The following is a 23,954-nucleotide window of genomic DNA, read 5'->3' on the forward strand; positions in this document are numbered from 1 at the left end:
AACAAACAGTATAATCTTAAAATTGCAGCTAGGCCATTTAAGAGTGAAATCAGGAAAAATATTTTCACACAAAGGATCATAATGCCATTTGACATAGGAGCAGAACATTCGGCCCATCGAGTCTACTCAGCCATTCAATGAGATCATGGCTGAACTGATAATCCTCCAGTTTCCTGCCTTTTCCACATTCCCTTTGACTGCCTTACTGATTAAAATCTATCTATCTCAGCCTTAAATATACTTATCGACCCACCCTGTACAGCCCCCTGCGGTAAAGAATTCCACAGATTGACTACCCCCTGAGAGAAGAAATTCCTCCTCATCTCTGTTTTAAATGGGTGCCCCCTTACTCTGAAATTATGTCCTCTGGTCCGAGAGTTTCCCACAGGGAAGATTACTACCAGCACACCAAGTATCTCTTTAGCTATTTCCTTTAAAATCCTAGGATGCAACCCATCAGGTTCAATGCAAATCTAGAACCTGCTTTCCCAAAACGCTGTAGATACTGAGTCAGTTGAAATTTTCAAGACTCGGATAATGTTTTGTTGAGTGGTAGGAACAAAGTCAGGGAATTGAAATTGAGCATAGAGCAGCCATGGTAATTTTGAACAGGTTTGAGAGACTGAACGGCCTACTACTGTTCCCAGTATTTCTAGTAACTTAGTTCTATTCGATTAAATGCTAATATGTAGCCAATGTACAATAAAATTGTATGCCATGGTATAAATGACCAAGGCCTGCTTTATCCATATTTCCAATAATCCTGAAAGGAAATATAGAATGAATTGCAGTTGAAATTGTAAATCAGAAAGTTTTATTTTTGATAACCAGTTTTGGTGTAGATGACATATAGTTGTTGCATTATTTGTCTTGTTTTGCTTTTTTTTGTTTCCCCTCGCTTATTCCCTTTTTGTTTGCTCTTTTACCATTAAGCTTTAAATCACACCTATAAGTTGCTTAATGATCAACTAATGATTATTCTCTTTGGGAAGAAGGTAAGCCTTCTGGCAGTTGAATGAGCACCATGATGGCAATCTTGGCGATTCAAGTTCAATTTCAAGCTAAAACCCTGGCAGGATCTATAATTTAATATTTAAGTGAAGTGGATCTGTGTTTCTCTGGGGCCCTATTGATCAATCAACAGGTCTGGCTGATTATTAGAACTTTTCTTTGGAGGTTGTATTAGGAGTGATGGAAGGGATCATCAACAGTGCTATCAAGCAGCACTTGCGAAACAATAACCTGCTCACTGATGCTCAGTTTTGGTTCCATCTGGGCCACTCAGCTCCTGACCTCATTACAGCCTTGGTTCAAACATGGACAAAGGAGCTGAACTGCTGAGGTTAGGTGAGCAAGATTGCCCTTTACATCAAGGCAGCATTTGACCAAGTTTGGCATCAAGCAGCCCAAGCAAAACTAGAGTCACTGGGAATCAGGGGGAAAGCTCTGCAACAAAAACAGAATTACCTGAAAAAACTCAGCAGGTCTGGCAGCATCGGCGGAGAAGAAAAGAGTTGACGTTTCGAGTCCTCATGACCCTTCGACAGAACTGATCTGTTCTGTCGAAGGGTCATGAGGACTCGAAACGTTAACTCTTTTCTTCTCCGCCGATGCTGCCAGACCTGCTGAGTTTTTCCAGGTAATTCTGTTTTTGTTTTGGATTTCCAGCATCCGCAGTTTTTTGTTTTTATCTCTGGGAAAGCTCTGCGTTGGTTGGAGCCATACCTAGCACAAAGGAAGATGGTTGAGGTTGCTGGAGGTTAATCATCAACATCCTGGGGGGTTACCATTGACCAGAAACTGAACTGGACTAGCCATATAAATACTGTAGCTACAAGAGCAGGTTAGACGCTAGGAATCTTGCGGTGAGTAACTCACTCCCTGACTCCCCAAAGTCTGTCCACCATCTACAAGGCATGAGTCAGGAATGTGATGGAATGTTCTCCACTTGCCTGGATGAGTGCAGCTCCAACAACACTCAAGAAGCTTGACACTACCCAGAACAAAGCAGCTCACTTGATTGGCATCATATCCACAAACATTCATTCCCACCATCACTAATACACATTGGCAGCAGTGTGTACCATCTACAAGATGCACTGCAACAACTCACCAAGCCTCATTAGACAGATATAACCAAACCCATGATCACTGCCATCTGGAAGGACAAGGGCAGGAGATGCAGAAGAAGACCATCACCTGGAAGTTCCCCTGCAAACCACTCACCATTCTGTCTTGGAAATATATTGCCATTCCTTCACTGTCGCTGGGCCAAAATGCTGGAACTCCCTCCTGAACAACACTGTTGGTGTACCTACATCACGTGGACTGCAGCAGTTCGAGAAGGCAGCTCACCATCATCTTTTCAAGGGCAATTAGGGATGGGCAATAATTGCTGGCCTAGCCAGTGATGCCCACATCCCATGAATGAATAGAAAAAAAGCCCAACAGGCAGATCCTGAGGAGTTTGTATCCGGCAGCGTATTCTGAGGTGCAATCAGAAAAGGTTCCTGAATGTGATTACATAAAGGATGATATATTAATGAAGAAATGGAAATCGCTTCAGATCCCAGCAGATGAGGAAGGCACAGTAGTCCATCAGATTGTACTCCCACATGGTTATTGTAGGGAAATTTTGATAGGTTATTTGGGAATCAAGAAAACCCAAGCTAAAATAATGAAACATTTTTATTGGCCAGTGTTACATAAAGATGTGGTTAGATTTTGTCAGGCATGGTCATATGTGTCAAATAGTTGGGAAACCCCAACCATCAATTTTACCAGCACCTTCGATTCCAAACCAGTTTTTGACGAACTATTTCGTAAGGCCTCAGTAGATGGTCCCTCCCCAAAACCAAAAGTGGGCATCAATATCTTTTAACAATCATGGATTTCTCTATGTGGTACCTTAAAGTGGTGCCTTTGAGAACGATATTGGCAGAGGTTTTATTCTTTCACGGGATGTGGGTGTCATTGGTTAGGCCAACATTTTTATTGCCCATCCCTAATTGCACTTGAGAAGGTGGTGGTGAGCCGCCTTCTTGAACCACTGTAGTCCATGCGGTGCCTGTACACCCATGGTGCTGTTAGGGAGAGAGTTCCAGGATTTTGACACAGCAGCAATGAAGGAACAGCAGTATTGTTCCAAGTCAGGTTGGTGAGTGGTTTCGAGTGGAACTTGCAGGTAGTGGTGTTCCTTGCATCTGCTGCCCTTTGTCCTTCTAGGTGGTAGAGGCCGTGCATTTGGAAGCTGCTGCCGATGGAGCCTTAGTGAGTTTTTTTTATTTATTTATTCTTGGGATGTGGGTATCGCTGGCTAGGCCAGCATTTATTACCCATTCCTAATTGCCCTTGAGGGCATTTAAGAGTCAGCCACATTGCTGTCGGTCTGGAGTTACATGTGGGCCGTGTAAGGACAGCAGATTTCCTTTTCTAAAGGGCATTAGTGAACCAGATGGGTTTTTACAATAATCGACAATGGTTGGCACCCCATCCACCACTGGTCATCAATAGATTTTTAATTCCAAATTTTTATTGAATTCCACGATCTGCCTTGATGGGATTCGAACCCAGGCGCCCAGAGCATTACCTTGGATCTCTGGATTACCAATTTATTGACAATACCGGTCTGCAGCAGTTCAAGAAGGCAGGTCACCACCACCTTCTCAAGGGCAACTAGGGATGGGCAATAAATGCTGGTCCAGCCAGCGAAGCCCACATCCCATGAATGAATAAATGAATAAAAAAATAAACCACTACGCCACCGCCTCCACTGTTGCTGCAGTGCATCTTGTAGATATTACAAACTGCTGCCACTGTGCATTGGTGGTGGAGGAAGTGGAGATTGAATGTGGTGGATGGGGTGCCAATCGGGTTCATGGTGTCAGGCTTCTTGAGGGTTGTTGGAGCTGCAGTTATCCAGGCAAGTGGAGGGTATTCCATCACACTCCTGGCGTGCCTTGTAGCTGGTGGACAGGCTTTGGGGAGTTATTCTCCGTAGAATTCCCAGCCTCTGACCTTCTCTTGTAGCAACAGTATTTATGTAGCTGGTCCAGTTGGGTTTCTGGTCAATGGTAACCCCCAGGATGTTGATGGTGGGGTTTCAGTAATGGTAATGCCATTGAATGTAAAGAAGAGATGGTTGGATTCTCTTGTTGGAGATGATTTCCTGGCACTTGAATGGCATGAATGTTACTTGCCACTTACTAGCCCAAGCCTGAATGTTGTCCAGGTCTTGCTGCACATGGACACAGACTGCTTCAGTGTCTGAGGAGTCATGAATGATGCTGAACATTGTGCAATCATCCTTGAACATGAAACATCCAGCTTCAGTATGTTGATGAAAGAATGAGTCCGAAGCTAGTCAATATCTTAAGACTGATATATTTCCAAGCCTGCGGAGTAAAGAGACAGACTACTCCAGTTTCCCCTTAACATCCTATGTGATGAAGGCTCCAATCGGGGACAGATGCTCTTAATTATGAACTTCAAGCATAAACTCAACTGGCACCATTTCAACATCAACAAACACTCCCACTTCTGGCCTAAGAATCGAATTGGCTGAAGACTGATGTCTGTGATGCTGGGGACCTGTGTTGTACTTCACCAGGTTGACACCCCATTTTTAGGCATGTGTGGTACCGCTCCTGGCATGCCCTCCTGCACTCTTCTTTGAACCAGTGTTGATCCCCTGGCTTGGTGGTAATGGCAGAGTTGGGGATATGGCGGGCCATGAGGTTACATTGTGGTTGAGTACAGTTCTGCTGCTGCTGCTGAAGGCCCACAGCGCCTCATGGTTGCCCAGTCTTGAGTTGCTAAACCTGTTTGAAATCTATCCCACTTAACATGGTGGTCGTGCCACACAACATGATGGAGGGTATCCTCATTGTGAAGATGGAATTTCATCTCCGCAAGGACTGTGCAGTGGTCGCTCCTACCGATACTGTCATGGACAGATGCATTTGCGGCAGGCAGGTTGGTGAGGATGAGGCGAAGTATATTTTTCCCTCTTGTTGGTTCCCTTACCACCTGCCGCAGACCCAGTCTAGCAGCTATATCCTTTAGGACTCGGCCAGCTTCATCTATGGTGGTGCTACTGAGCCACTCTTGGTGAAGGACATTGAAGTCCCCCACCCAGAGCATGTTCTGCGCCCTGCCACCCTCGGTGCTTCCTGCAAGTGGTGTTCAACATGTAGGAATACTGATTCATCAGCCGACTGGGGGCAGCATGTCGTAATCAGCAGGAGGTTTCCTTGCCCATTGTTGACCTGATACCTTGAGACTTCATGGGGTCCGGAGTCAATGATGAGTGCTCCCAGGGCAACTCCCTCCCGACTGTATGCCACAGTGCCACCACCTTTGCTGGGTCTGTCTTGCCAATGGGACATGCCCAGGGATTGTGATGGTGGTACCTGGGACTTGCCTCTGAGGTATGATTCTGTGAGTATGATTATGTTATGCTGTTACTTGACTAGTCTTGTGAGACAGCTATTCCAGTTTTGGCACAAGCCACCAGACGTTAGTAAAGAAGACTTTGCAGGGTTTACAGGGCTGGGCTTGCCATTGTTGTTTCTGGTGCCAAGGTCGATGCCCGATGGTCCGTCCAATTTCATTCCTTTTTATTGACTGTTTAGAGGTTTGGTATAACTGAGTGGTTTGCAGGCCACTTCAGAGGGCATTTAAGAGTCGACTACATTGATGCAGATTTGAGTCACATGTCAGCCAGACCAGGTGAGGAGGGCAGATTTCCTTCCCTAAAGGATGTTAGTGAACCAGGTGGGTTTTTACAACAATTCACAATCGGGCTTCATGGTCATCATTAGATTTTGAATACCAGATTTTTATTGAATTCAAATACTGCCATTATGGGATTTGTATCTAGGTCTCCAGAGCATTACCCTGGGTCTCTGGATTACCAGTCCAGTGGCAATACCACTACGCCACCACATCTCCCTGAATAGCTAATCATTCCCATTTATAACCCACTTTAGTTTAATTCACGTTAATTAAAATTTAACTAATTTCCAAATCCATCCCATGGCAAAAGGGTAAAAGCATACCAATAATGGGATGTGCCTTATGTGAGGAACTGGATTAAGAACTGATGATGAGTAAACCTTGAAGTTAACGGCACTTGATTTGGATATCTGAATGATGAAGATATTTGGTATGACACAAGTTGCCCTGTGCATTTGAACGTCTGACTATATGAACTAGGAGTGGGAGGCGGCTATTTGGCCCCTCGAGCCTGATCCGCCATTCAATAAGATCTGATTATAGCCTCAACTCGTGTTCTGCCTACCATCAATAACCTTTGACTCCCTTGTTAATCAAGAATCTACCTACCTCTGCCTTAAAAATGTTCAATGATATTGCCTCCACTGCTCTCTGGGGAAGAGTTCCACAGGCTCTCAACCCTCTGGAAGAAAATATGTCATTTTGTTTCCATCTTAAATGGAAGACACCTTATTTTTAAACCGTGACCCCTCGTTCTAGTCTCTCTCACAAGGTGAAACATCCTTTCAGTATCCACCCTGTCAGGTCTCCTCAGGATGCTGTATGTTTCAATAAGATCACCTTTCATTCTTCTAAACTCCAGTGGATACAAGCTCAGTCTGTCCAACCTTTCCGCATAAGATAACCACCTCCCCCAAATCCCACATATCAGTTGAATGAACCTTCTCTGAACTGCTGCTAATGCCTTTCCATCCTTTCTTAAATAAGGAGACCAAAACTTTACACACTACTCCAAATGTTGTCCTCACCAACTGTAGCAAAACATCCCTACTTTTTTAGTTGGTGGAATTTGAATTCAATTAATAAATCTCAGAAATGGTGACCACAAAACCATCATCGATTGTCGTCAAAACCCATCTGATTCACTAATGTCCTTAAGGGAAGAAAATCTGCCATCCTTACCTGGTTTGGCCTACATGTGACTCCAGACCCACAGCAATGTGGTTGACCCTTAAACGCACTCTGAAATGGCCTAGCAAGCCAATCAGCTCAAGGGTGATTAGGGAAAGGCAACAGCTGCTGGCCTAGCCAGCACACCCACATCCCATGAGAAAATGAAAAAAATAAAAAGGATATTCCATTTCCCTTGCAATAAATGACAACATTCCATTTGCCTTCCTCATCACTTGCTGTAACTGCATACTAACTTTATGATTCATGTACTAGGACACCCAGATCCTTCTGTAATTCAGAAGTCTGCAATCTTTCTCTATTTAAATAATATACTGCTTTCCTGTTATTCCTGCCAAACTGGTCAAGTTCTCATTTTCCCATGTTATACTCCATTGCCACATTTTTGCCCCCTCACTTAACCTATCTATGTCTCTTTGCAGAATCCTTATGACCTCTTCACAATTTACTTTCCTACCTATCTTTGTGTCATCAGCAAATTTAGCAACCATACATTTGGGCCCTTCTTCCAAGTCATTGATATAAATTGCAAATAGCTGTGGCCATAGCACTGGTCCCTATGGCATTCCACTCATCACACCTTGCCGACCTGAAAATTACTCATGTATACCGACTTTGTTTCCTGTTGGCTAACCAATCATCTGTCCATGCTAGTTTGTTACCCCCTATACTATGACCTCTTATTTTGCATAGTAACTAGTGATGTGACACCTTGTCAAATGCCTCCTGAAATCTAAGTACAGCATATTCACAGGTTCTGCTTGACGTATGTTGCTTGTTACTTCCTTGAAGAGCTCCAAGAAATAAGTCAAACATGAATTCCTTTTCACAAAGTCATGTTGGCGCTGCCTGAATGCATTGGGATTTTCTAAGTGCCTTGTTGTAACCTTAATGGTAGATTCCAGCATTCTCTATGACAGATGTTAACCTAACTGGCCTTTAATTTCTTATTTTTTTGCTTCTCTCCTTTCTTGAATAGAGGAGTCACATTCGCTATTTTCCAATCTGGTGGCACCTTTTCAGAATCTAGGGAATTTTGGAAAATTAAACCAATGCATCTACTATCTCAGTAGCCACTACTTTTAAGACTCCAGGATGTAGCCCATCAGAACCCCTCGGCACCTGTCAACTTTTAGTTCTAATCATTTTCTTCGTACCCTTTCCCTGGTGATTGTAATTATTTTAAGTTCCTCCCTCCCTTTCACCTCCTGATTCACTATTATTTCTGGAATATTACTTGTATCCACTACATTGAAGACCGATGTGAAATATCTGTTCAATTCATCCACCATTTTCTTATTTTTCATCATTGTTAGTTCCCCATTCTGTCTCTCTCTAGAGGACCAATGCTCACTTTACTTACTCCCCTCCTTTTTAAATACCTGTAGAAGCCCTTACTATCTGGTTTTATATTTCTAGCTAGTTTTTTCTCACTCTCTAATTTCTCCCTCCTTATTAATCTTTTAGTCATTCTTTGCTGTTCTTTACATTTAGTCTTTCTATTGTAGATGCACATTGTGCAAGCGATGTGGAAACTCTGAAGGTGTTAACTAGAAGATTGTTACTTTTCATGATTCAGTTGCAGAGAGATAAGAAGTAGTCACTGAAGCAATGCACCTGCAACTGATGGAATCACTATTTCATGGAATGTAGTGTGCGTGTCCATTTTGTGGTTCGGAAGAATAGTGAGGATGCAAATTGCATGGTATGTTGTATTGCTCAGGATACTGCTAGAAGGTACACCTGGTACTGAATGTGAACTCAAATTCATGCTTGTCAGTTAATGTCAGCTTGATGTTTACCTCCCAGTCAAAAAGTTGTAAGTTCAAGGCTGACTCTAGGACTTAATCACATAATGTAGGCTAACACTTCAGTACAGCACTAAGGGAATTGTTGACTCTGAGGCCTCTTTGGTTGGATGTAAAAGATCTGAAGACGCTAGCCAAAGAATATCAGGGGAGTTCTATCCATCAAAGAGATAGAATGGACAAATGGTTTCCACCTGTGTTCATGGAATCATAGTGATTTTTTTTTGGTACTCATTCATGGTATGTGAGCATTGTTGGCAAGGCCAGCATTTGTTGCCCATCCCTAATTACCTTTAAGAAAGTGGTGGTGAGCTACTTTCTTGAACTGCTGCAGTCCATGTGGTGGAGGTACATGCGCAGTACTCTTTGGGAGGGAGTTCCAGGAATTTGACTCAACGACAATGAAAGAACAGCGATTTATACTGTAGTTCCAAATGATAAAGCCCAGAAGGGAGACCATTTGGACATTTGTAGCCATCCTGGCTTTTTGTAGAGTAATCCAACTAGAACCACTCCTCTGCTGTTTCCCCATAGCCCTGAATATTTGTTTTCCCTTCAAGTATTTATCCAATTCCCTTTTGAAAGTTTGTATTGAATTTGCTTCCATCACCCTTTCAGACTGTGCATTACAAATCGTAACAATATGCTGTACAAAAAAAGAATGTGGCACCTCTGGTTCTTTGACCAATCACCTTAAACCTGCCTCATCTGGCATCTTTCTGCCACTGGAAACTGCTTCTGCTTATTACTCTATCAAAAGCCTTGATGATTTGGAATGGCCCATCTCCTCTTAAACGTCTCTGCTCCAAAGAGAACAACCCCAGCTTCTCCCACTTTTTACACATATCTGAAGTCCTTCATTGTTAGTACTATTCTAGTAAATCTCTTTTACAGACCCTCAAATGCCTTGACATCATTCCTAAAGTTTGGTACCCAGATCTTGCACATATTAGTCCAGCTGTAGCCTAGCCAGTGTTTTATAATGGTTTAACATAATTTCCTTGCTTTTTTGTTCTGTTCTTGAATAATAAAGATCAGAATTCCTTATACGTTTCTTCTAGAATTTTCAACTTGTCCTGCCACCTTCAAAGATGTGTGTACATACAGTCTTTGATATCACTGTTGCTGCACACCTCTTTAAAATTGTACCCTTTAGTTTACAATGATCTCTCTTCATTCTTCCTACCTAAATGTATCCCTTCACACATCACTGCAAAACATTTAGTCTGTCCATTTCACCACTCTATGACCTCCTGATGTCTGTTTCTGTCCTTCTCATTGTCTACTATATTTCTCAGTTTTGTGTCAGCTGCGAACTTTGAAATTATGCCCTGTATATCCACCAGGTCATTCATATATGTCAAAAAAGTAGTGGCCCTGATACCTGGAAATACCTGAAAACCAACTGTTCACCACTCCTGACATTCTCTGCTTCACTTCCCTCTGGTTTTGGGCAATTAGCCAGTTTTGTATGCACATAGTCACGGTCCCTTTAATGCCATGAGTTTTCATTTTGCAGATAAGATTATGTCATACACCTTTTGAAAGTCCATATACACACCATCAACTCCACTTCTCTCATCAACCATCTCTGTTACTTAACAAAAGAACTTGATTCAGTTAGTCAAACACAATTTGGCTTCAACGCATTCATGATAACTTTCATCTATTAGCTCACACTTTTCCAAATAACAGTTAATTCTGCCCCAGGTTATTATATATAAAAGTTTCCCAACTACTGATATTATGTTGATTGGCCTGTAGTTGCCAGGTTTACCGCTCTCTCCTTTTTTAAGCAGAGGTGTAACATGTGTAATCCTCCAGTTTTATGATACCACACAGTGTCAAAATAGGGTGGGAGATTGTGGTTAGAACTTCCACAGTAACCTGGGCTGCATTTCATTTGGATTAGGTCACTTTTCCACTTTGAGATCTGTCAATCTTTTAAATACCTCCTCTTTATCTATTTTTATTTTACCCAGTATTGCTTCATCCCCCTTCTTTACTGCTACATTGGCAACACCCCCTTCTAGGCAAATTACTTATTTAATATTTCAGCCATACCCTCTGCCTTGGCGAGAATATATCCTCTGTGGTGCTGAAATGGCCTCATTCTTCCTTTAACTGCTTTTTTACCATTTATATGGTTGTAAAAGACTTCAGGGTTTCCCTTTTATGTTAACCGCTTATTTTGTCGCATATTCTTTGCCCCTTTTATTCCCCTTTGTTAGATTGTCTCTGTAGTTTCTGTGTTCTACTTGGTTCTCTAATGTATTTTGTACTTCACACTTGTCATTTATCTCCTTTAACTATCATAACCTTCCTTGTCCTGTTCCATTTTAATCTCTCTTTATGATCAGCTTTAGCATTGGTTACCCTTCCATTACTCCTAGTGAAATGTAAGTGGTATGTCTCTGGTATTGTCAGAATTGCCAAAACATTCATTAGTTCTTTGTCAATTCAAGACAATTTAAGTATGGTGAAGTAATATTGGGCCGTAATTTCCGACTAGCGTTGGGAAGTGCTGGCCCGCAGAAATTAGAAAAATGAATACCTACTTAACTGGTCTTGAAAATTACTTTGCCGCTTCCGTTCGTCAGAGCTGCTGGGGCCTACATCGAAAGACTTCTCATCCCTGGAACCAATCTTGTAAACCTCTTCTGCACTCCCTCCAACGTGTTCACATCATTCCTATAACGTGGCGCCCAGAATTGTACACAATACTCCAGCTGAGGTCTAACAAATGTCTTATATAAGTTCAGCATAACCTCCTTGCTCCCCCTTGGGCAACTGTTATTTCTCAAAATGTTGATCTGTGTATATAAGGAATTAATTACACCCTGTGTTTTCTTGTTGGATATAATATTTAGTTATGATCTTGTTTTATATATGACTGCGTTCAAGTTTCTTATTTTTTAACCTGACATTATTTCTTGCAGCACTGTACCACAGACCACTGTAATATTAAATAGTGATCGTCAGAACCCAATTGGTTCCAAGGTTGCTGGGCAAGAAGAACCTTCACCGAGAGGAACAGACACCCTGGACAATATTCTCAGCAAGTTAGTGAAACTTCAGAAATTCCACTTCATTTTCTTGTTGCACCAAGATTATTTAGCAATAACCATAATTTACTAATCCACTTAGTTACACACTTCATGAATTTTCGTCTCCCTATAGAGTTATTAGTAAGCTAAAAACAGAAAATGCTGGGAACACTCAGCAGGTCAGGCAGCATTTGTGGAGAGAGAAACAGAGTTAATGGTTCAGGTCTGTGACTTTTCATTATTTTGGGAAATGTTAGAGATGTAACAGGTTTTGAGCAAGGGGTGGATGGGACAAGGACAAAAAGGAATATTTGTGATTGGGTGGAAGACCGGAGAGGTTGAATGACAGAAGGATTAGACTTACAGGGCCAAAGGGAATGGTGATGGGGCAAGAAAAGAACTTAAAAGTACATTTAAATTAAATTACATCCTTGACTTGTATGGTGAAATGGCTAAATTCTAAAATATAGCAGCACTTATATATTTTGACCATTTTCACAACTGTAAGGGTGACATGATGTTTCATGCTTTTTGATGTATATTCACATATGGAGTGGTGTGTCCAGCCTGCAAAACGATACCATCATCTTGTGCTCATTGCTGAAGAGGGTTGCTGTAATAATCTTGACTTCCTATAAGAAAAGTTATTTGACCTCATCAGAGAACTATCCAATTCTCTGCCTTCCAGCGCTCCTTATAGACATTTTTCAGTAAATTACCTCCTGTTCCTCACAGTGTGAAATCACCAATGCTGGATTTTCTGCCTAATATGTGAATTTATTGCTGGTGTTTTTTATATCAGGTACCTGGCTATGTCATGATGACGAGCCTCTCCCCAAAAATTCACATAGGGTCAGTGTGTTAAAAATTGAGCAAATAACCTTCTTGCACTCCCTGACTTTTGTTTGAGGTTATGCCATCTAGGCTATTGTGTTTACTAATATAAAAACAAACTGCGGAGGCTGGAAATCCAAAACAAAAACAGAATTACCTGGAAAAACTCAGCAGGTCTGGCAGCATCGGCGGAGAAGAAAAGAGTTGACGTTTCGCGTCCTCATGACCCTTCGACAGAACTTGAGTTCGAGTCCAAGAAAGAGTTGAAATATAAGCTGGTTTAAGGTGTATGGGGGGTGCGGAGAGAGAGAGAGAAGTGGGGGTGGGGGGGTGGTGTGGTTGTAGGGACAAACAAGCAGTGATAGAAGCAGATCATCAAAAGATGTCAACAAATAGAACAAAAGAACACATAGGTGTTAAAGTTGGTGAAATTATCTAAACGAATGTGCTAATTAAGAATGGATGGTAGGGCACTCAAGGTATAGCTCTAGTGGGGGTGGGGAGAGCATAAAAGATTTTAAGATCTTTAAAAATAATGGAAATAGGTGGGAAAAGAAAAATCTATATAATTTATTGGAAAAAAAAGGAAGGGGGAAACAGAAAGGGGGTGGGGATGGGGGAGGGAGCTCACGACCTAAAGTTGTTGAATTCAATATTCAGTCCGGAAGGCTGTAAAGAGCCTAGTCGGAAGATGAGGTGTTGTTCCTCCAGTTTGCGTTGGGCTTCACTGGAACAATGCAGCAAGCCAAGGACAGACATGTGGGCAAGAGAGCAGGGTGGAGTGTTAAAATGGCAAGCGACAGGGAGGTTTGGGTCATTCTTGCGGACAGACCGCAGGTGTTCTGCAAAGCGGTCGCCCAGTTTACGTTTGGTCTCTCCAATGTAGAGGAGACCACATTGGGAGCAGCGAATGCAGTAGACTAAGTTGGGGGAAATGCAAGTGAAATACTGCTTCACTTGAAAGGAGTGTTTGGGCCCTTGGACGGTGAGGAGAGAGGAAGTGAAGGGGCAGGTGTTGCATCTTTTGCGTGGGCATGGGGTTGTGCCATAGGAGGGGGTTGAGGAGTAGGGAGTGATGGAGGAGTGGACCAGGGTGTCCCGAAGGGAGCGATCCCTACGGAATGCCGATAGGGGGGGGTGAAGGGAAGATGTGTTTGGTGGTGGTATCATGCTGGAGTTGGCGGAAATTGCGGAGGATGATCCTTTGAATGTGGAGGCTGGTGGGGTGATAAGTGAGGACAAGGGGGACCCTATCGTGTTTCTGGGAGGGAGGAGAAGGCGTGAGGGCGGATGCGCGGGAGATGGGCCGGACACGGTTGAGGGCCCTGTCAACGACCGTGGGTGGAAAATCTCGGTTAAGGAAGAAGGAGGACATGTCAGAGGAACTGTTTTTGAAGGTGGCATCATCGGAACAGATGCGACGGAGGCGAAGGAACTGAGAGAATGGGATGGAGTCCTTACAGGAAGCGGGGTGTGAGGAGCTATTGTCGAGGTAGCTGTGGGAGTCGGTGGGTTTGTAATGGATATTGGTGGACAGTCTATCACCAGAGATTGAGACAGAGAGGTCAAGGAAGGGAAGGGAAGTGTCAGAGATGGACCACGTGAAAATGATGGAGGGGTGGAGATTGGAAGCAAAATTAATAAATTTTTCCAAGTCCCGACGAGAGCATGAAGCAGCACCGAAGTAATCATCGATGTACCGGAGAAAGAGTTGTGGAAGGGGGCCGGAGTAGGACTGGAACAAGGAATGTTCCACATACCCCATAAAGAGACAGGCATAGCTGGGTTTACTGTTTGTTCACTTGAGATGCGTACGAAGAATTAAATGTTCTTACTAATTCTGAGATCTTGGCTGGAAAGTTCTTTTTATTAACTGTGGCCTATGGCTTTGTTTGATCCTAGATGATAGTTGCAACCCTGAGCAAAATGTTTCAAGAATTTTTTCAGCCCCTATATAAAATGCCCAGTGGCACATTGCAGACTCATTATCAGACAAAAAACTCAAATTTCACACCATAGTGATTTCTTCATCATTAGGATGACATCATTAGCAAACATTTAGTATTTTGAATATCAGTTATGGCAAGGGACTGTGTAAGTGCGCAGCATAAGAGAGTTGTTAGCAAATAATATTATAGTTTGATAAAAGCAAACTACTGCAGATACTAGAAATTTGAAATAAAAACGGAAAACATTGGAAAAACTCAGCAAGTCTGGCAGCATCTGTGGAGAGAGAAACAGTTAACGTTTTGAGTCTGTATGACTTCTTCAGAGCTAGGTTTTTCCAGAATTTTCTGTTTTTATTACATAGTTGATGCAGCTGTAATGCATTCCTGATTGACTAGTAGCTGGCTAAACATGGAATTATTAATCTTAGAGGTATGGTGGAAACTTAATCTGATGTTAGAAGGTGAATAAAATTTGAAACAGTTCCTGATCATTTTTTAAATTCTTTTTGACTCCAAGTAGGCAAATAGAATATGCTATAAAAACGTAGAGTAAAACCTTCCAGGTCCACCAGCAGCGGGAAGCTTGGCAGGCGAGGGTACTTAATTTGGTGTGAAGGTAAAACTCTGTTTCCTGATGGCAGGGTGAACAATTATGTTCTTGGAACTTTAAAGGCAGGTTGAGCTTCCCAACAAATAATGTCAGGAAGCCCTTCTGAATGCACTAGCAAGTCATGCATGCTCATTAAAAGGGCAGCTTGCCAGAGTTAGGTTTCTCCTCCAAATTAAGTTCCCTCCCATTTACATTAGGCCGTTTACATTTATGACTGCATATAAGTGCCATGCACTTGGTGAGGTTGACTTTTCCCATGACTTTGAAGTGAGTAGCCACTGCTTTGACCTTTTTGAGGACTGCTCACAAATGTCAGCCTCTTGATTGAGATTATGTGCTGGTAGGCCAAGCTGCAGGAAAGCTGGACATGGGAGGCAGGCTAAGGGTGGAAAAGAGGAGTGGAAGCTGGACACGGGAGACAAACTAAAGGGCAGGGAGGAGTGGAGTACAGGCTGGGCATGAGAGGCAAGTGAAGGGGGTGATGGGTGGGCAGCTGCCCAGGGAAGGAAGACAGACTGTCTGGGGCAGGGAGGGGGGCTATGAGGGAAGGCAAGGGTGAGGGACATGGAATGGAGGGGAAGGCCTTGCTTTTTGTGTCTTTGGGCCCAGTGGTTGGGTGGGGGAGAAAGTTTCTGGGCAAGGATGATGGGAGTGGGATGGTCCGAGATGGTGGGGTCCTGGGGGTTGAACTGAGGATACTGGGCAGTGGAGGGAACAGCCACAGTGAGAGCGGGGAGTGGGATGCAGCAGGGTGGCAGATCCAGGGTAATAGTCAGGTATTATATCGAGATCCCAGCAAGTCCTGGAGCAGCCGTTCATTCTGTGCAATTTGCCATCTGCTGCTGTCGTAGGCAGGCAGAGAGGGAGGGAGGGAGGTGGATACCTCCAAGTGGCACGGCTGGCAGAGGGCAGCAAACTCCTGACTCCAAGCCTCCCTCTTCCTTGATGAATGGTCATGGAAATCTTTCTATGCTGCCAAGGCAGTGGTGTCTCTTTAGAGTTTCGAGGATAGTGGAGGCAAGCTGAATAGTGCCTGAGGGTGGGTTCTTGCATGTGGCTATCACTATCCCAGTCAAAGAGCAATTTCTCCATGAAAAGTCATGTATGAATGGAAGCAACACTCATCTCTCTTCCCCCAGGATGTCCTTCATCTGGAAAGGGTGGGGAGGGGGGTGTCTTGTCTAGATGGAAGCCGGGCACAGGGCTTAGCACTGACTTAGTGGCTTTAAGATGGAGGCAAATCTGCGAAAAACATGTTCACTAGATTGATTTCTGCAATTCATTCACAGATCCACTGAGGCCTAGATGATGCAGGCTCCAGGCAATTCTGTCTTTCTACTGGGTCTCATCCAGATGAGGAGGAGGATCCAATGCAGGTTGGCAGAGAGCCAGGAGCAGCAATGGCCTGAGCAGCAAGAGGCAGCAGGGCCTCATGAAGGTCAGGATGCTGTCGACCAGGGGTCAGTGCAATGGCGAACATTGGCCTGACCACGGGTATCTCAGTAGCAGTGCACCTATCTACAGATGAGTGAAAGGCAATGCCAGAGGCACCTTAGGATGTCCCGGAATGTGGTTGCTCACCATCTGCCAGCTTCTCCATGAGCACCTGTACCCGCAAGGTACAATCCCATGCCATTGGCATTAATGGTCACCGCCACCTTACAATTCTTTGCTAGTGTCTCTTTCCAGGGCTCCTGTGTGGCAAGTCCCAGACAATGCCACATGCATCCGGGAGGTGACAGATGCCCTTGTTAGGAGAGCACACCAGTTTGTCCAATTCTGCTTGGATCCCGAAAGCCAGGCTGCAACAGCATTTGTTTTTGCAGCAATCGTAGGTTTCCTGCAAATGCAAGGGGTTATTGACTGCATATATGTGACCTTGAGAGCTCCCTGGCAAAAGCTGCTCACATACATCAATAAGAAAGGCTTCCACTCTTTTAATAAGCAGCTGATATATGATCACAAAAGACAAATCCTGCATGTTTGTGCTCGGTTCCCAGGGAGCTTTTATGATGCCTACATTCTGAACTGTTCCCAGGTGCCACAAGTTTTTGAAGGACCTTGGTGATTGCAGGGCTGGCTCCTTGGGGGCAAGATACCCCCAGAAAACCTGGCTGATGATACCAGTTCGCTGTGTGCAGAGTGCTGCCGAGAGACGTACAATGCCGTACATGCCTCCATGAAGTCCATGAGCAGGCGATAGGCCTCCTAAAGATGATGTTCAGATGTTTGGACTGCTTAGGTGGGACTCTCCAATATTTACCACAAAGTGTGTCCAGGATCATAGTTGTTTGCTGTGCCCTGCACAGCCTTACACTACAAAGAGGGGGGTTGTGTCTTGGCTGAGGGAGACATGGAGGACCGAGCTTTCTCCTCCGATGATGAGGATGGTGAAGGGAATGATGATGACAAGGGCCAGGATGTCGCTGAGATACATGCAGAAGCCATTCGCAAGGGTATGACATGACAGAGAGGCCCGTAACAATCTGATGACTAATAGATTCCAGGCAGAGTAAGCTGCCAAGACATTTCCTTTATTGTTTGGTTTTCTATCTTCTGCTGGCTGACAGGCCCCAGCTCTATTTTGGTAACAGACCTTATACTTTGCTCTAATGTACCTTGATTTAAAATAGCTGAATTAACTTGCACTACTGAATGTCTGCCATGCTGGCGTTTCGATCCTTTGCATGTTGCTATACAGAGCCCCAGCGCGAAATGCACATTTTAGAACCTGCAAAGCACTTTGTTCTCTCACAACCTCAGGCACCTATAAGTAGGAATATTTTCCATGCCCTCACAAAGTCCCTGTGCATAGCAACTTGGAAGCAATATCAAGTCTTACCTTGGCAGGAATGCAGTCATGTCACCTTCACACCTGCTCCCAACAGGTGGGGGGCAGATCTTGCAGAGAGCTCTTTCAAGGGGAGCCAGATGGATGGGTCCACAGGAAGGAGCAGCATGAGAACACCATTGGCCTTTCGAGATCGCTCCTCCGTGCAGATTGATCAGACAAGGTCATATTCTTGCCCCGCCTAACCCTCCCTGCTCTGATCACTCCTTGCCCATAGTAAACTCATATTTCACGACATCTTTATCATGCCAAAAAGTTGCAAGGTTATTTTAGAGTCCACTTGCTGAGGGTGCCTCACCTACACTATGGGTTGCTGAGTGGCAACCACTCAGGTACCTCCCAATTGCAGAGACTTCTACAAGTTTGAGCCCTAGATGGCCTTAGTATTAGTGTGAGACTGTGATCTGTCATTCTGTACACATCAGCCGAGGTAAACATCTTTTCTGCATGGACCCTGCGGAGCCTTGTTAGAGCTGTGGAGGGTTCCATAAGGATAGCCTCACAGTCTTTTGCATGGTCCAGCACACAGGCCCATTCTACTCTCTCTCACTTGATAGACTAATACTGCAGTCCTTCAGTGATGTCTGTTACGCTTTTGATGCAAACCCTTATTGCAAGGTGTACAGCCACCTTTGATAAGATGAGCAAGCCAACCAAATTTCCATGTGAGGTCCAACAAAGGCCTCAGTGAACTGCACACACACTTTAATCCGACACTCAATTGCTCTTGCAGTCAAGGGTAACTTGCCTGTTGCTTCCTTACTTGCAGCCTTCACCTGCCTATTAGTTCAAAATGACAAATCACCAAGGATGGCCAGTAACAATTGTATGTGCCCACCACAGCTTACTCCAAACATGTGGGGAACCCTCTGGTTTTCTGTTGTTAAGAACACATTGTAGGGCATCACTCTTTCAACCCTGAAACTGCATCTACAGTGCTCCTTGTCACTCGCATAGCATGTTTAACTCCCCTTGAGTACTTGTGGCTTCCCCCCACATCTCAAATCAGCAACAGCACCAGGAGATATAATGACCTCACTGAACACACTGTGCAGTCATCATTTTCAGAGGTCAGAACTTGCTGAGCTGCAAGTAATGGCTTGCATGATGCCTGCCCAGGCCACATGCTCACAAAAGATGCCCAGTGCTTAAGCACGCACATGTGGGATTATTGAGTAATGACTATGTTGATAATATAAGAGAGCTGAATCTATAGGAGTTCATTATTGGACCATGATGGGGGCCCAAATTCCACATTCTTAAATGCCCACGACCATTGAAGCAACTAGCAGCAAGATGGAATCCAAGACATTTCCAAACTGTGCAAGTGAACATATATTTACAAGTGCCAAAAGTATATACAATATTTGTACACCTATATGCCTTCAAAACTTCATTCTATTTATTTTTCTATTACTATGTCTAGGTGCAGCCCCGACATCCACAGCTGAGGCAGCCTGCTAACTGTTATGCTCTGTTGACTGTGATGACTTTGGCAGATGTTCTCTGGTGGCCCAAGGCCTAGAGGGCCCCGGCCTGCTAAGGATCTCCTGCTCAGGTGTAGATGCACCCTTCTCAGTTGGACCTGCTGGAGGCATTCGGGTCATTGGCAGAGGGGCGATGAAGTGGCAGGGCACCCTTGGAGTGTCCTGGGCTGAAGCCCTTGGGTGACTGGCTGGCACTCCTCTCTGTGGATGCTCCATGGCACCTCCCTGACTCCTTGAGGGGTAAGGACAGTTAGAGGATGGTCAAGTTGCCCCGTCCCCCTCTTGCCTAGCCACTGCTGCATTGCATTGCACCCATGGCTAAAGCGATGGAGTGCAGGTCCAAGTGCATATCTGGCAGCCACCCTTTCTATTGCAGCCAGGCACTAACGCTGGAGCCATGACAGTAGACAGAATGTGGATGAACTCCTCTAGCATTTGGTCCAACCTACGCATTGCCTCTGGCATCTCTGCCTGATGTTCCCCTGCCTGTCTCTGCATTTCCATCAAATCTCTTAAGGCTGAGCCGGAGCCTCACAGTGTCAGAGACCTTGGCTGTCACTTCCTCCTCCAGCTGTGGACTCACGTCAATGATGTACTCACCAGATTATGACCCTGAGCCTACTCTAGATTGTGCACCCACTGAGGTGAATGTATCTGTGTTGGTGGAGGGTTAAAGCCCTGATGGTGCATCATCCTCAGAGTTGGGGTTGGGGCTGGTTCTGTGATTAGCCTCTCTTGTGGACCTCCTGCTTTCCTTGCTGGAACCTGGAGTGGATGCCTAAGCAGGCTCCTTTATTAAAGCAATGTCTCACTCAGTTGCTGCATCTGACATCTGCAGGCTGGAGGCATCCTCACTAGCCTGCTGGGGGAGTCCTGTCCCGCCTTCAGCGCAGGCACAGTCCTGCTGCTCTCTGGCTAGCTTGGTGGCTTCCTCCTCGAAAGGGGTGGGAATTCTGATGTTGGGCAGGCCGCCTGTGGTCTTGGCCTGCTCTCTTCTACTGTCCTTGTCCTGCAGAAAGACAGAAGGATTAAGTGTCATTCCAATGGGTGCATGAGCAATGCCTGTGTCAGCTCCTGAGTCCTCTCCAATAAGTGATTAACAAGCAAGATGCTCTGCAACTAATAACATTGAAAGCATGAAGTGGCTGGCACACATTAAGTCCCATCTGCTACTGAGTCTTGCAATCCAAACTCCTGTCTGACACCCTTGATAGGAAGATGGGAACACAGGAACATAGAAGCAGGAGTAGGCCATTCGGATGCTCTTTTGAGTGTCACTTTGCTGTGAGTAGACTATGCCACCTAACCTGGTGGAGCGCAGCAGATTCTTCATCTTTTTTCTGTACTGCTGAGCAGTTCTCCTGTGGATCCCATGGGCACTAACCACTGCTGCAACCTCTGCCTAGGCTGCCATGGCCAAAGAGAGGGCCTCCTGCTGTTATCCCTGGGAAAGAGCACCCCCAGCCTTTCCTGGACAGCCGGGAGGAGATTCTGCAGGGAGGCTTTGCTGAACCGTGGGCCAGACTTTGTCTTCTCTGTAACATTCTGGTCTTGGCAGAATCTTGACTGATAGCAAGAGTGATTATCCTGGCCTGCATTGAATGAATGGTTGTCTGAGCACCCTTTAAATATGGCGCCTGGACCTTTGACCCTATGAGGTAATGGCGGGGTGGCGACTTCCTGCCCATCCCACCGCGAGAGTTGGCAAGTCCCTCACGGGTGCATATGTAATGAGCTGAACAGCACAAGATCAGATGTCCCACCCCACCCCCGACTGAAATCTCTCACTTTCACATCTGCCACCAAATTTAGATTCCAGAATGGAAGATTCCACCCATAGTTTCAAAGAACTGGAAGAAATGCCTGTTTAAACAGATGTTTGTTGATCTTTGGTCCAGATCAGTTGTAATTTATTTTTAGAAATAGCTTTCTTTTAAGTTTCTTGAAATAGCCGTTTGAATCACATGATGAAACCAGGTCATTCACACTTAATATTTGTCTGTATTTTGGCTCCTAATGTGTTATGAGGTTTGAAACTTAGTCTGTCTTTATTATTATCAAATGGCAATTTTTTATGCTGCTTTACACTATATTTCAAAATGAACAAACATTTAAAATGAAAACCCAAAATCTATGTAACAGTCTGATCATATTCTATGAATACTGTCTTCACAAAAATGTTTCATGAGAAAGAAAATGTAGGAAGTAAAAATGTGTGCTGGCTAAGTACAGTGCAAATCAAAAGAGTATGATTTACGAAAAGTATCTGATTTACGACATGGAACTCATAACTCTCAGTACTTCTAGTGCTCTTAAGTTGAAACATTCAGTAGTACAATATTTTTTCGGTTTTCTTGTGTATCACATGCAGGTTGAAGTTCTTTTAAAATGCATTTAATTAATTTTTCCTTCATAATAACATACATGGCTACTGTGATCCCTGATGTGAGGAGAGAATTAAAATGGCATGTTTCCATTTAATTGAAAAATAAAGACATCTGCCAAGTAGCTGATTTTTAAAAAATATACTGTTATGAAATATGTCTATAAGGTTTTACTGTATGTGTCTACTGACAATTCATTAGCTATTTTAGAATGTCAATAATTAACTATAAAGCCCCAAACATCACTTTCATTTATATTGATATGTGAGTAACATATAGTCTAACCAGTTGCTTTATTACTTTGTGTATTTTTTCCTATTTTGGGACAACAAAGTTCTATGCCTGGAAGGAGACAGAACACAATAATTGTGAAGGTTCCTGGCCATGAAGATAGCCATACTGAAGATGTTGAAAGTGGATCTGAAACAAGTGACACCGTTTCGAACAGTGGTCAATCAGGTGGTCAGAACTTGGCACCAAATGTTACGCTCATTACATTGAACTCTGAAGGTAGGCATTATGATGTCTAAACTTTGGAAGAAAAAATGTTGAAAATAATGTAGTTTGTATAAATAGTTTGTGACTTTCTGTAAAATTAGCCATTTAATTAATAGAAGTGCTTTGTTTCCCATGTCATGAGTTGTTAATGCTTTGCTATAAAGGTTTCTTACTGCATATTGAAATTCCTAAAGAACTGTTTGACCTGTAGAACTGACCACAGTAAATCTCAAGATACAGTCACTTTCTAAAATGAAAACCTAAAATGCTGCAAGTACTCTGCAGGCCTGACAGCATCTGTGAGGGCAACAGAATTAGTGTTGTAGGTTTGTGAGCTTTCTGCAGTCACTTTCTGAAATGTCTGATGTCTTCATGTTGCTAGTTCTTTTTCTCTTTTGCATCTTTCTTTATTTTCTTCTTCCCTTCCATTTGGGAGTTGGTGTGTGTTATAGTGGAGAAAGGAGCTATCAACAGTTACAGGCTGCATTTCGGATGGGGGCTGGAGGCCCTCATTCTTTTCCCCTTTTGCTCCCAATGGGCCTTCTATGTCTTTACTTCCCACTGCTCATTCATCCTCCTACTACCCCTTAGTTTTTCCACTTCCCATCTCTTCCACTTAGAACAAAATACTTAACTTTGTAACCTCCCTTCTCCCTTGCTGCACTGTTACTCAATTTAACCATAACTCTATCCACTCTTCATTGTTTGTATTTGCTACCCGAATGTTGGCTACTGTGAGGCCAGAGGCCTACTTAGTCTCATCCTGTTTGTATCTGTCCTAGCTCTCCCATGCATCCTTCTGCTTGTTTCCCTCAAAGGCTTTGTTTACTTTTGAAACTCAGTGTGCTTTTTAAGGAAATGAGTCAAATTATAGTGAACATACAAGCTTACGAATTAGGAGGAGGAGTAGGCCACTCAGTCCCTCCTGAGAAATACCTGGACACTTTGTTCCAGAAGATAGTCACACCTCTTAGAATAGGGTCATCTGTTTTGGTCAACGGTGAGGGACAGGAGGATGTGACCATGAGGAGCCAGGCACCAAATTAAGAAACAGAACCCCAAAGTAATAATCTCTGGATTGCTACCTGAGCTGCGTGCAAATTAACATAGGGAAAATAAGATTAGAAAGATGAATGTGTGGCTCAAAGACTGGTGTTCGAGAGGTGGGTTCCAGTTTGTGGGGCACTGGCACCAGTACTGGGGAAAATGGGAGCTGTACCATTGGGATGGTCTACACCTGAACCATGCTGGGACAAGCATTCTTGTGAGCCACTTGACTAGGGAAGGCGAGAGGATTTTAAACTAAATAGAGGAGGCAAAGGATCAAATGTGGGAAGATGTGGTATACCAAAGAGTAGACACAAGGTAAGACGAAGTATTAATATGTGAATGATAAACAGATGGTGACAGGAAGGGACAGAGAATACAAATCTAAAAGGGAATCAACACATGAGGCTAGAGATTACAAAAATAATAAAAGGACAGAACTCAAGGCTCTGCATCTGAATGCACGTAGCATTAAAAATAAAACAGATGGCAAATAGAGATAAATAAGTACG

At 43.9% G+C, this 23,954-nt stretch overlaps 1 protein-coding gene across 5 annotated transcripts in view; it reads left to right on the plus strand.

The window, feature by feature from the left end:
- Positions 1-23,954, plus strand: part of LOC121280341 (BTG3 associated nuclear protein) — a 281,633-nt gene that overhangs the window by 61,622 nt on the left and 196,057 nt on the right. For all 5 annotated transcript variants that reach the window (XR_005943600.1, XM_041192229.1, XM_041192230.1 and 2 more), the window contains 2 exons: positions 11,675-11,797; positions 22,232-22,407. Coding sequence is in view for 4 of the 5 variants with exons in the window: in XM_041192229.1 (XP_041048163.1) it covers positions 11,675-11,797; positions 22,232-22,407 (299 nt within the window). In the remaining variant the exon portion in view is untranslated. The remainder of the gene's footprint in view (positions 1-11,674; positions 11,798-22,231; positions 22,408-23,954) is intronic.

This window comes from Carcharodon carcharias, chromosome 7 (assembly GCF_017639515.1).
Source record: "Carcharodon carcharias isolate sCarCar2 chromosome 7, sCarCar2.pri, whole genome shotgun sequence".
Taxonomy (NCBI): domain Eukaryota; kingdom Metazoa; phylum Chordata; class Chondrichthyes; order Lamniformes; family Lamnidae; genus Carcharodon; species Carcharodon carcharias.